Source organism: Lygodium microphyllum, chromosome 17, assembly GCF_053477565.2.
Source record: "Lygodium microphyllum isolate KBCC chromosome 17, Lygodium_microphyllum_v1.1.10, whole genome shotgun sequence".
Classification (NCBI taxonomy): Eukaryota; Viridiplantae; Streptophyta; class Polypodiopsida; order Schizaeales; family Lygodiaceae; genus Lygodium; species Lygodium microphyllum.
In genome coordinates, this window is record NC_141151.1 from 116631873 (window position 1) to 116644393 (window position 12521).

At 43.4% G+C, this 12521-nt stretch overlaps 1 protein-coding gene across 5 annotated transcripts in view; it reads right to left on the reverse strand.

Annotated features, from left to right (window-relative positions):
• LOC148022279 (calcium uptake protein, mitochondrial-like) overlaps window positions 1-12521 on the reverse strand; it is a 187068-nt gene that overhangs the window by 119939 nt on the left and 54608 nt on the right. For 4 of the 5 annotated variants that reach the window (XM_087697903.1, XM_087697900.1, XM_087697899.1 and 1 more), the window contains one exon: window positions 2217-2393. The exons of the other annotated variant lie outside the window; for it this stretch is intronic. In XM_087697903.1, the coding sequence (XP_087554029.1) occupies window positions 2217-2393 (177 nt within the window). The remainder of the gene's footprint in view (window positions 1-2216; window positions 2394-12521) is intronic. 5 annotated transcript variants of the gene reach the window in all.

The window sequence follows — 12521 nt, forward strand, 5'->3', positions numbered from 1 at the left end:
TTTCGGTGAGTGTTTGAGTTAAAAATTCCATTTGAACCCCCTGTGCCTACACACGAGCAGTTAGATCATCAAATTGCTCTCGTGTGGCAAAAAATTCTTCCCACTGTTCTTCTTGTATCTCCGTTTCATGGGGATCTACCATAGGGTGGTCCCCAGAACTAGAACCTTCCATTACTCCCTCTTTCCCTTTTTCTTCCATTAATACACTGGAATTGGAAAGCAAATATAAGAAATTTGCATACAAAGTAAAGTACTTCCCTGGTTATAGTGACAGGGCAACTGTTGCTGGTTTTAAAAATAACCCCGAAGAGTGAGGGATAATTTATCTTTCCCGAGTTGAGCCGGTCATGCTGGAAATGAAGCTTATTGGCAGAAACGGCTAGTATTTAGTCCCCTTCTTAATGGTCACATGAACCATCAATATGCCTTTCCTGAATTTGTTATGTGCGCAACCTGTACTTGTCATACAAGTGCAATCGGAGCTGGTGACAGAGACACCAGACAATAGAGAGTAACGTGCAGACGGGCTGGTCACTGAGACACCAAACGGTAGTACCGTTTTTTATGTGGTTGCACCTCACGAAGTAAAGGCTGTCCAGGATACGGGCGTTAAACGTGTGGGACAGCGTCTTCACGTCGGATGACACGTCAAATTTCATTTGACGTGTCATGTGGGCGTCGGGGAAAAAAAAAACTTCACGTGTAAATGGAAGAGAGGCCCGGCGGCCCTGAAGACAAAATAACCCGGAGGCTCTGAAGAAAGGATGACCCGACGACTCTGAAGAAAGAGGATCCAACGCCTGCTCTGATACGAGTGTTGGATTCGTGATGGGTGATTCAGTCCGATAACTGATGTGATGAGGCCAAAGGAATACCACACAGATCGATTCAACAGAGGCACGAGATACGTTTCACCTCCCAGCCTTGCCTAGTTATTTGCTAGCAACTCCCATCGTGATCCGATTGCCAGCCCGTCAATTCTCGGTGAGTCCTACTATTCTTGGACTCTCTTTAATTCTAGGCTCCCCTAAACCCCGTTCGGGTGCCCAAGGCCCCCGGACGGTCATCCCTCGTGCCTGTTTCCCGTAATTTACCTTATTTATGTAACAGATATACACACTTCTTAGACCCGGATTGGTCTCTTTTCTAGAGGGGACATCCTTCTAGTAGTCACTATGACTCGCAAAGACAAGGCATTCACTTTTCTGGTAGAGGAGGATGGATGCCTCCAATGAGAGGACTTGGACCCCACAAAGTTCACAGGATGCTCTGGACAAAGGATTTAAGTTGTGGCACACTTGGAGAGGAAGTGACACATTGACCTGGATCCAACCACCTGTCTTGTAGATGGATGGTTTAGTTTCAGGATAACGAACTCAGACCAGTAAATACACAAAAATGAGGAGCACAAAACAAGGAAATCTTCCGAACAGCTTAGCACTCCCACCAGAAGGGATGAAAACTAATGTTGAAAAAGGTTGCAAGGCCAGATAGGCCTTCTAAGAAAAAGAATTTAAGAAGAGGCTCAAATAGGCAGTAAGTGGAAACACTTGCCTAAAGATTGCAACTTGCAAATTAGTAAGAAAAGAAGCCTGCGAGGAGATGAATAAATAGTGAGTGACTCCAGAACTGGGATAAAAGTAGCACATTGCATCACACAGGCTGTGTGGAGAGATCTATCGAATGTACATCGCAGTGCTCATTCATCATAAATCTAGTCCAATAACATGAAGGAAATCTCACAATCTGGTAGACTTTATCGTCCAGATATGTCACAAATCATGCAGTGAAGTTCAACCTCTTCGTCAAAAAAAATGGTAGGTTGTATGATCTCTGTTGGAGATACATACTATTACGAGTTACATTATTAAAGAGAAGCATGGCAACTTTATTGACACTTAAATCTCAATGATATTCGCATAATGTGGCAACAACTTTTTTTCGGAACAACTATGCTAAAGCACAAGACTAGCCCTGTCAGGATTCCAAAACAAAGATATATATATGAGGGGAAATCCATTACAAGGCCCTAGTGAATAACCAATCAGGAGATCAAAACTGTGAAACCATATGAGGCCAGAAATTTTTTAAAAACGCTATTTTAGTTAAGAGCACAAATTATATCCATTCTACAATCACAGCACATGCTTGATTCCTCAGTTTTGAAGGGCTCCAAAAAGTGCACAGAGATATAGAGGAGTGCAAGGTTCAGAGACCTCAAAAGATAGTCTGCAGTCTTCGAAAGAAGAGTCATTTCCAAGAGCATCTACACAATCAAGGTAATGATTCAAATGTAACATGTCTGCTGCTGCCACCATTGATAGCCCAAAATCTTTAGCAGAAATGGTGCCTTGGTTCCAATAGTCATAATGTGAAAATTCCAGCCGAATAATCTATCCAAGAACCAGTGCTTGTTAGATCTCACTCCCTCGGATCCCTCCCTCTTTTAAATTAATTTATTTTGTACTAAAGACAAATCTTATCTAGAATTGGACTTCTGGCCAGCATGTAACCCCATTTTGACACTCATTGAGACCCTAAATGAAGTTTTCATAGACGATTCAGTACATTTGAACACCTCAACCAAGTGACAAGATTATCTTTATCTATAATCCCTGCTGTCCCCATATTGGTAAAGCTACAAAATCAGCCCCTAATTCCTACCAGTATGGATGTGGATGTGCAAAGAAGAGTCCAAAATAAGCGCATTTATTGCCAACCAGATTTAAAATTTTCACTCTCCCCCTTTTTCACAGAGTAATTGTATTAGAAAAAAATCTGATGTTTAGTTGGCCTTTTCGTCAGCATGTAAAGCCCATTTTGAAATTTCCAACCATCCTAACAAAGTGACTAACAATTCCTGCTGTCTCCATATCGGTCAAGTTACCAGAGAATCAGCTCCTAACCCTAGCAGTGCGGACCTGGATGCCCAAAGGAGTCTCAAATGAGAGTGGTCCTCACCAACCAGAGATGCAACACAACCAACCAATAGAGCAAATGGGAAAGGGTCAGGTGCTCATATCCTTCATTGCCCCAAGGCTTCTTATCAAAGATCCAGTTGTTAGATTTGGATGGTGGAGGAGTAAAACCTTCAACTGTACTTTGAGAAAGATTCCCCCAAACTTTCTGAGAGATTGAGCACAAATTAAGCTTGTCCATACCATTCTCCAAGAAATTCATACAGAACACATAGTGTCACCAGTATTTTTCCATTTTTGGGGCCAATATTGACTCTAAATACGTTTTTCAGCCTTGATGGGCATTTTTGACAAGTCACAGCCTTTCCAAATGGTTTTTCCAGCATTAGCCATAATTAAATATTAATTTCAGTCTTTAAATATTGAAAATTAATCTAATAATTATTTCAATGCCCTGAAAAATAATTTGACTGGCCAATAATTAAATTGGCTAGGCAACTTTCATTCGCGAGTGTCTTTGCGCCATCTTTGACCATCAGATTGGCATTAGGTACCATTAAACACCACTTCTCTAGTGTCACCAACTAACACTTATGGCCAAATGAATAACCTAGGCCAACAACTCGCACTAGATACTACCAGGTACCTATGCGGCATAACTTATAGCAACTTTTGCCTTTGACATCCCGTGATTTTCTGGAGTCCCGGGCTCGTAAATTTACTCTAACCCCAGTTGCACCTCACATGTGCAACATTTACTTAATCATGTTATTACAAATTAATCCACATGCTAAGTGAGGTTTCAAAAATACATGTCCTCATAATAGACCCCCTGGCATCTTGATATCTTGATCACCTATGATAGTATCAATTAGGATTTGCTTTATGCTTCTAAGTCTTAGATTTTACTTATTGTTGCTTTTGTAGACAACTATATCATTCTACGCACAGTTGTAACCCATGGTCTCATATATGTCATTTTGGCCTTCTACAAACTTTTACCTCTCTCTCTCTAGCACATACTATAATCATGATGGAAGAAACTGACAATGAAGGAATCACAAAACCAACCATGGAGACAATGTTTCATACACCGCCAAAGAACACGAGATACAAAACCTATGGGCGTAAAACCCTAGATTGGAATGTCTCTCCAGGATCGAGTAGATATGGAAAGACATCCCGCAAAATTAATGAAACACTATATGAGGAGATGTTGACCATACTCCGTGCTGAAATGCGTACCATGAGGAAGGAAACGGAAAAGGATATACAAGAGCGGGTTCGAGCTGAAATGATGGAAGAACTAAAAAAGGAGATGCAACAAACATTGGATGCACACATGGCAGAGAAAGACTCAATGATCTCTCATCTACAAGAAGAACTAGAGGAATGCAAAAAGAAACTGGACACACAAAAGGAACCACAAATCACACCGGAACTACAAAAAGAAATGGATGTTTAAAAAAAGGATATGCACACCTATGCAAGTGTGGTGGAAGGCAAACAAAAGAAAATGGAGAATGTTGAGAATACCGTCAAAGAAAATGCAGAATGGATAGATGTGGCAAAAAAGAACAAAGGAATGCACGGCAACAAACTGGAAGTTATGAATGCCACCTTGGAAGAAGAGGCAAAAAGACGGGCACGCGCACTCCACGTAAAAGTGGTTGGACTAGATGAGAAAAGCTTCCCAATTGAAGATGCTACAACTCTTGCCACCAAAATTGGGTCTACAGATGTACCCATCATTGGGGCTTGGCGAGTCGGGAAAGCTGACACAAAAACAAAAGTCATCATCTTGAAGTTTGGAGACTTGGAAAAGAAGAGAGCCTTCCTCTCCAAGAGGATCGCTCTGAAAGGACAAAAGATCTACCTAGATGAAGACCTCACCCCAGCCCAATTAGCCCATAGGAGGGAAAATATGCCACGTGTTCTAGAGGCACGGAAAGCAGGTAAATGGACTGTATACAGAGATAGAAGAGTCATCATCACAGAGAAAAGAACGGCATGACGGTGCGCGGCCTATAAGACCCTGAAGTTCACACTGTGGAATTGCAATGGCTCCCTTAAGACAAATGCAGGTTATTTTGAGGATACTTTCAAAGGGATAGACATTGCTATGTATATTGAGACACGTCAATGTAAAGACAGTCGTCTACCTAATGTATATGGATATAGATGGGAAAGTGTATATCGCCCTCAGCCTAGGCGGCCTGGAGGGACGAGGGGATCAGGAGGTGTGGCAACTCTATTTAGGGAAGAGCTCCGAGATACAGTCCAAGTGGTACATAGAGATGTAGAGGCAAGATACATGTGGATCAGGTTACGTACAAGCAGAACTCGAGACATATATATTGCCAATTTGCTATTTTTCCCCTGCATACTCTAAGTTTTCTCCTAAAGGGGCATCCCCATATACACCACTATTGAGGACATAATGAGATACATAAGAATTGGGGATGTCCTACTAGCAGGAGACTTTAATGCACGCACAGGAAACAACCAATCTGCTTTCTTTGACACTAGTGATGAGATGTTCAGAGATATTGCATTAGATGAAGTGGGATTAGTTAGATCAGCCCAAGATAGAGAGATAACAGAATATGGAACACACCTACTGGCATTGGGAAGTGCACATTGTTTGGCCATCCTTAACGGGCTGCCACAGTGGCCAAGATCTAATGGTTTCACATGTTGGAATAATAAGAAAGGGTCAAGCACAGTGGACTATTTGATTGGATCACCCAACTTGCTACCTGACATAAAAAGCTTTGAAATCTCTGACAGACCAATTGGATTAGCAGCAGACCATGCTATTCTAGCTTTCACAATGCAATATGGGCATATACACGAAGCACAGCCACACATACCAAAACTACCACGCTATGATTTTGTGGAAGCGACCTCACACATATACAGCACTACTGTGCAAGATGCATTGAGGGAGCTAGATACATAGGCCTCTCTGGATGAGTTTACAGGACAGTTGGACGAGATAATAGACACTTCAACAGCATACACTTTCCCACAAACTACACCGTCAGATAAACCTCCACGAGGTAATGCCCCACAGAATGGCTAGTATGACGATGAGTGCAGAGAGACACGAACACGTTTTCAGCGAGAGATGGCACTTGGCATATGTACACATAAGCATGCTCGAACACTCTTCAAATGGTTGGTACGCAAAAAGAAGTGGGAATACCTGAGCACACTAGAAACAGAAATGTATTCCATGTTCTTGGGGCAGGACAGCATGAGAGCATGGAAAAAGATGCATGAGAACTAGCCACCCCTACAAATTACTAGACCGGATGATTGGCATGGATATGCTTGCACACTCTATGATGTTCCTGGCCAAGAGCCTATGCCACTCCCCTCAACCTCAAGACCAGCAAATTGCAGATTTTTCACAGAAAAAAAAGTGAGGAATGCCATATCGAAACTGAAAAATGGAAAAGCCCAAGATCATGATGGTTTAGTGGCTGAACACTTCGCACATGCATGTGATATTTTGGCACCAATACTAGCTCACATCTTTAATAGGGCAGTTTGTGAGGGATTTCCAACCTGTTGGTCAGACCATATTATTGTGCCGCTCTTTAAGAGTGGAGACTCTACGCTCCCTAGTAACTACCGAACTATCATGATTGGACACATGCTGGCCAAGATATATGGCTCTATCGTGGAACAAGCATTAAGTGAATGGGCTGAGATGCATGGCCTGAGATCAAAAGGCCAGGCTGGCTTCACGAGGGGATATACAACTCTAGACCATATCTTTACATTGAGGGCAATCATCGAAGAAGGCAAGGCATTCAAGAAAAAGATCTATTACTGTTTTGTGGACTTTCGCAAGGCCTTTGACACACTGCCACGTGCTAGACTCATGAGAAGAATGTAAAACATTGATATGCTTGTAGAGATAGAGTGGAGTATCTATGCCTTGTATAAGACAGTGACGAGCAGAGTACAAACACCTGAGGGCATCTTAGATACAGTCAATAGCACCATTGGGGTGAAACAAGGCTGTCCACTTTCACCGACACTATTTGGGTTGTATATAGATGAAATTTCAGAATATGTGGATAGGACAGGTGGGGCCGGAGCCAACCTAGCTGGAGTGCTGATACCATTACTCCTTTATGCCGATGATATTGTACTTATATCTGACTCACCTGAGGGACTAAATAGACACTTGGATGCATTATCAGCTTTTTGCAGAGATAGAGATCTTAAGGTGAACCTTGGGAAAACTAAAGTTATGGTATTTAACACTTCAGCTGCTTGGGTGACAACAGCTGAGCACCAGTTTAGTTTTGATGGAGAGCCAGTGGAGATGGTTAGGCAGTGTGTCTATTTGGGGGTCACATTGAAGGGACCACAGTTCTCTTGGAGAGAGACATCAGAGGCTCGTTTGGCAAAAGCATATGCAGCCTTAGGTGCATTGGAGAGGCAATGTGCTCATATACAATTTCATGAGCCGCGCACCAAACTGTGGCTTTTTGACACCCTGGTTACACCCACACTCCTATATGGGGCAGCTATTTGGGGTCCGAGTCTCTTTCACACGAGAAGACAGCCTTTGGGAGACCAGGATGGACCAGAGAAGGAATACTATGACGAGTGGAAGCATATGGAAAGACCACTGGTCATGATGATCTCACATATGATGCGAGCGAAGAGCTCGACCCCACACGAGATTATCAAGCTGAGTTGGGAGCATCACCCATACTGGCTGAGGCCTTGGTCCAGGCAATGACTTTCATACATAGACTGTGGGAGCTCCCCCAAGATAGATACCCATGGCTAGCCCTGGCCTCTTCTAGACAACTACAGACATTGTTGGTATGCTCAGATGAGTACATGGATGAGTCTACATGGGCTGCAGATTGACAAACTACCCCCCTTTGACTATAGCCTGGATTGCCCTACACTTGACCTAAGCCGATCAGAGCTAAACCATGTGATCAGAGTAGACATACTGAAGTTAGATACGGAGAAGACCTGGATCCGACCCCCCATCCCCCATGGCACGAGGATGGCACACTACCAAACCCACTTCCTTCAGGTATCTAAGGATGGTTTCATCACCCGACCCAATTATATGGACACACAGCTGCCTCATGGACTACACACAGTTATTGGTCAAATCCGCACCTCACCCCACCACCTGAGGATTGAGATAGGCAAATGGGAGGGTATACAAACAGACGAACGCATATGCCCACTATGCGACAGAGAGCCAGAGACAGAGGAACACTACATCTGCCGATGCACTGTATATTATGACATACGAGGTAGATACCACTGTCTGTTTCGAGAGGGTTTTGGACCCCTGAGACGGATCATGCAGTTTGAGGATCAGAGATGCTTGGGATTCTTCCTCTTGGAGCTCCAGAGGCGCAGAGCAACAATTCCACGGAGTAGGAGGCCCCCACAGCTCGGCTCACATAAACAGAGAGCAGTCACTGACTTTTTCACTGATACACGACAAAGTATGGCAGATACCACTACTACTGCCACACAGCCTATAGGAGTACATCATCATTAGACCTCAACTTCTGTCGGTGTCCCTTTGGATAGAGCAATGGCACTTAGCCGGTCTAGGCGCCCACGTCCACCCAGACGAAGGCCTAGACATCCACACCACAGACAAATTAAAGCCATCATTGAGCACCACAGGAGACAGATGCCGAGACGCCTCAGCCATGCAGAGATACACCTTCTTAGAGAACAGACATATCATTGATGGAGAGTTTTCCTTTCTCTATTCTCACTTTCAGATCACTGACATATTTCCCTTTTATAGGACACTATTTCATTTTTTTTCAGTCTTATAGAGAAACACACCATCATTGTATGTATTGCTTTGGTCTCATAGGCCACATTGGCCTTTTAGAGACATTAATATACTCTCTCTCTCTCTCTCTCTCTCTCTCTCTCTCTCTCTCCAGCATCAGGAGGTGTTGCCGAGGTACATCAAAATGCATCACAATTGACAGAGCTACAACGCTACGTAGAGCATGACGCCCTAGAGTACCTACTCCGCAACATAGGCATGCCCATATGCGCCACATTGGCATCCCGATTGCTCGTTACAGAGGCAGATTAGCGGAATGACTCAATTGGAGATAGCTTGTAGAGTCTTGGTGGATTCCATAGACTGAGGGGAAGATATCCTACACTCTTGATCTTTTTAAACTTAGTTTTTTTCCATCTTTTTCAATTTCCATACTTCTCATAGGTTACTCTGGCCTCTTAGAGACGTTAATAGATCTTTCTTTCTTTCTCTCTCTCTGGGAAATACTGACAAGATGCTATGATTGGGATGCTAATGGGATCACCTGAGCTATCATGATCACTGACAAGATGCTGCGACTGGGATGCTGACAGGATTGCCTAAGCTATCATAATCACTGACAAAATATTGACATGATGCTATGACAAGATCGCCTGAGCTATCGTGATCACTGACAAAATACTAACAATATCGTGACAAGATGTTGTGACGTAAGGGAAGCTCTAATTGCATGGCTGGGATAGGATCTTGTGACCTGAGAGAAGCTTTGACGTGACAGGCTACTATGAAGACTCTCTCTCTGATCGTGTGGCTATGATGGGGTGCTATGAGGACAACTACTAAGACATTCGCGAGAGAACGTTGACGTGGACGACTGTCCCGGGTACCGACATGCTAGCGTGAGCTCCGATGGCACTGACGTGAGTGCTGACGCGAAGGCGTTGTTCTGCAGGGGCACGTCTCTGTGCAAGGAGATAGTCATGTCTCCGCACAGGGAGACTTTGGCTACCCTAGAAGCTACAAAGATACTGGCAGTTTTTTAGGAAGGATCTGTAGGGTCAATGCAAGCACACTGAGTAGTTGTCCTAAATTGCGAGATGGCAGAGACTATTGACAAAGAAACCAATGGGTATGACACCGAACTTGATACACAACAGATCGGGCCAACCATAGGAGGCACTACATCAGAAGGACGGTACAAGACCCCTACTAAGGATGAAAAGTTCTACTATAGACAAAACAAAACAAGAGCTCGTTAAAATGCCACTCCCACAAATGCTAAGCGATGGACAAAGATGCAAAGGCTGATTGCAACAAATGGTTTGGATTACATGAAAGCCCTCATAACAGCTGAGATTGCAGCAATATGTATGCCAGTGTTTGACAAGGTGACAAGTGACATGAATGCGATGCATCAAACATGGGGAAAGGAATTAAATGCTAAAATGGATGCAAACCTGAAAGCGTGAACGAGGGTGTGTGGCAACATGCAGCAAAAAGTCATGAATGACCTGGATACAAAGCAAAAATATGTGTATGGAAAATTGCAGGAGACATTCAGGGAAGAACTAAGTGATGTTGTAGAAGCAAACAGGAAATCATGCTCTAATGGCTGGGATGATGCAAAATATAAAGAAATCGAGGCTGACTTGCAAATGGATACGATAGATAACTTGAACAAGGTAAGGGACGCTTGGAAAGCAGATATGGATGCATTGAAATCTGATACAAATACAGGCATAGCAGCCAAGGACATGGAGATTGCTGAACTCAAAAGGCAATTAGAGTCATGTAAGAATGAATTAATGACATACAAGTCAATGATGGATGCACAAACAGCAATGCTAGATGCACCAGAATTAAAGAAAGAGGTAGAAAGTTCAAAAAAAAGACATGCACACATGGGTGAATGTGGTAGAGGGAGCTCAAAAGAAAGTAGAAAATGTTCAGCAAACAGTGAACGAAAATGCACAATGGATCGAGGTAGCCAAAAGAAACAAAGGGATGCCTCAGAACGAAATGATGAACACAACACTAGAGGAGGAAGCAAAGAGGAAACTCCATGCATTGCATGTACGTGTGGTGGGGTGGGCTTAAAAAGGAAACCCCCAAGAGGATGCTAAAACACTTTGTGCTAAGATGAGTGCAAATGAGACATGCATTATGAATGCTTGGAGGATAGGTGATCCAAATGACAAAAGAGGTCGGATTCTCATGCTGAAATTTGGAGACATGGATAGAAAAAGGGCCTTCTTAACAAAAAGAAAGGCTTTGAAGGGTGAAAAGATTTACCTCCGATCTCACACCCGCACAGTTAGAGTACAGAAGGGCTAGCATGCCAAAAGTGTTGGAGGCACAAAAAGAAGGAAACTATGCTATGTATAGAGATGGTAGAGTAATCATAGCAAAACGGAGGTCACAATGACGGTACGAGGCCTATGAGACATTTAAGATGTCCCTTTGGAATTGTAATGGTTCAATGAGACTCGATGCAGGTTATTTTGAGGATAATTTTCATGGGATAGACATGGCTATGTGTACACAAACACATCAGTGTACAAATTCTAGATTACCAGATGTTGTGGGATACAAATGGGAGAGCCTATACTGACCTCAACCCCATATACCAAGAGGAACCATGGGATCAGGAGAGGTGGCTATTCTTTATCGTGAGATCCTCCAAGACATGATTCACTTGATGTCACGAGATGTGCTTGCTAGATACATGTGGGTAAGGATAAGGATAGGGCACCCGAGGGATCTATATGTTGCAGTATGCTACTTGCCACCTGCCTCTTCAACATTTGCTACTAGGGAGAAATCACCATTTGAAGTACACCTCCACAAAGCCTTTGATATTGTGCCACGTGCAAGACTTATGCAAAGGTTGCGAGCCATTGGGGTCCCACAAGATATGCAGTTGTGTATTTATGCATTGTATGAAACTATGACAGGGAGAGTACGAGTGCCTGGAGGCACAACAGACTCACTCTCTAGTACGGTGGGCATAAAGTAAGGCTATCCCCTCTCTCCTTTGTTGTTTGGACTGTACATTCACAAGATTTCTGATTACATGCACAAATGGGGTGGTATGGGAGCCAGCTTGGCTATGGTACTGATACCAATTTTGTTATATGCTGATGATATGGTGCTTATCTCAAATTCACCAAAGGGTCTACAACGGCATCTGGATGCATTGCATGTGTTCTGTGAAGATAAAGGTCTCAAGGTTAATCTTGAAAAGGCCAAAATTATGGTCTTTAACACCTCAGCAGCTTGGGTGACACGCTCAGAGCACCACTTTATGTATGACGGCCAGTCTATGGAAATGGTTAGACAATATATATACTTCGGGGTCACTTTCAAGGGGCCACAGTTTTCATGGAAGGAGACTTCAAAGGCTAGGCTTGCATGGGCATATGCAGCTTTGGGTACTCTAGAGCGGCAGTGTGTACACACACAGTTTCAAGATCCTCGTACCAAATTGTGGCCGTTTGACACTTTAGTTATGCCCACACTACTCTATGGGGGAGCCATTTGGGGCCCAAGCCTTTATCATAATAGACGAATGTCGCTTATGGACAGTGATGGACCGGAAGCACAACATTATGATGGCTGGGAACACATGGAAAGACCGTTGGTCATGATGATAGCACGTATGATAAGGGCAAAAGCCTCAGCACCACAAGAGATCATTCGAGCAGAATTGGGCACTACACCCATGGTAGTTGAGGTATTATTCCAAGAAATTACTTTCATCCAGAGGATATGGCAGCTCCCTAAAGACTAATATCCTA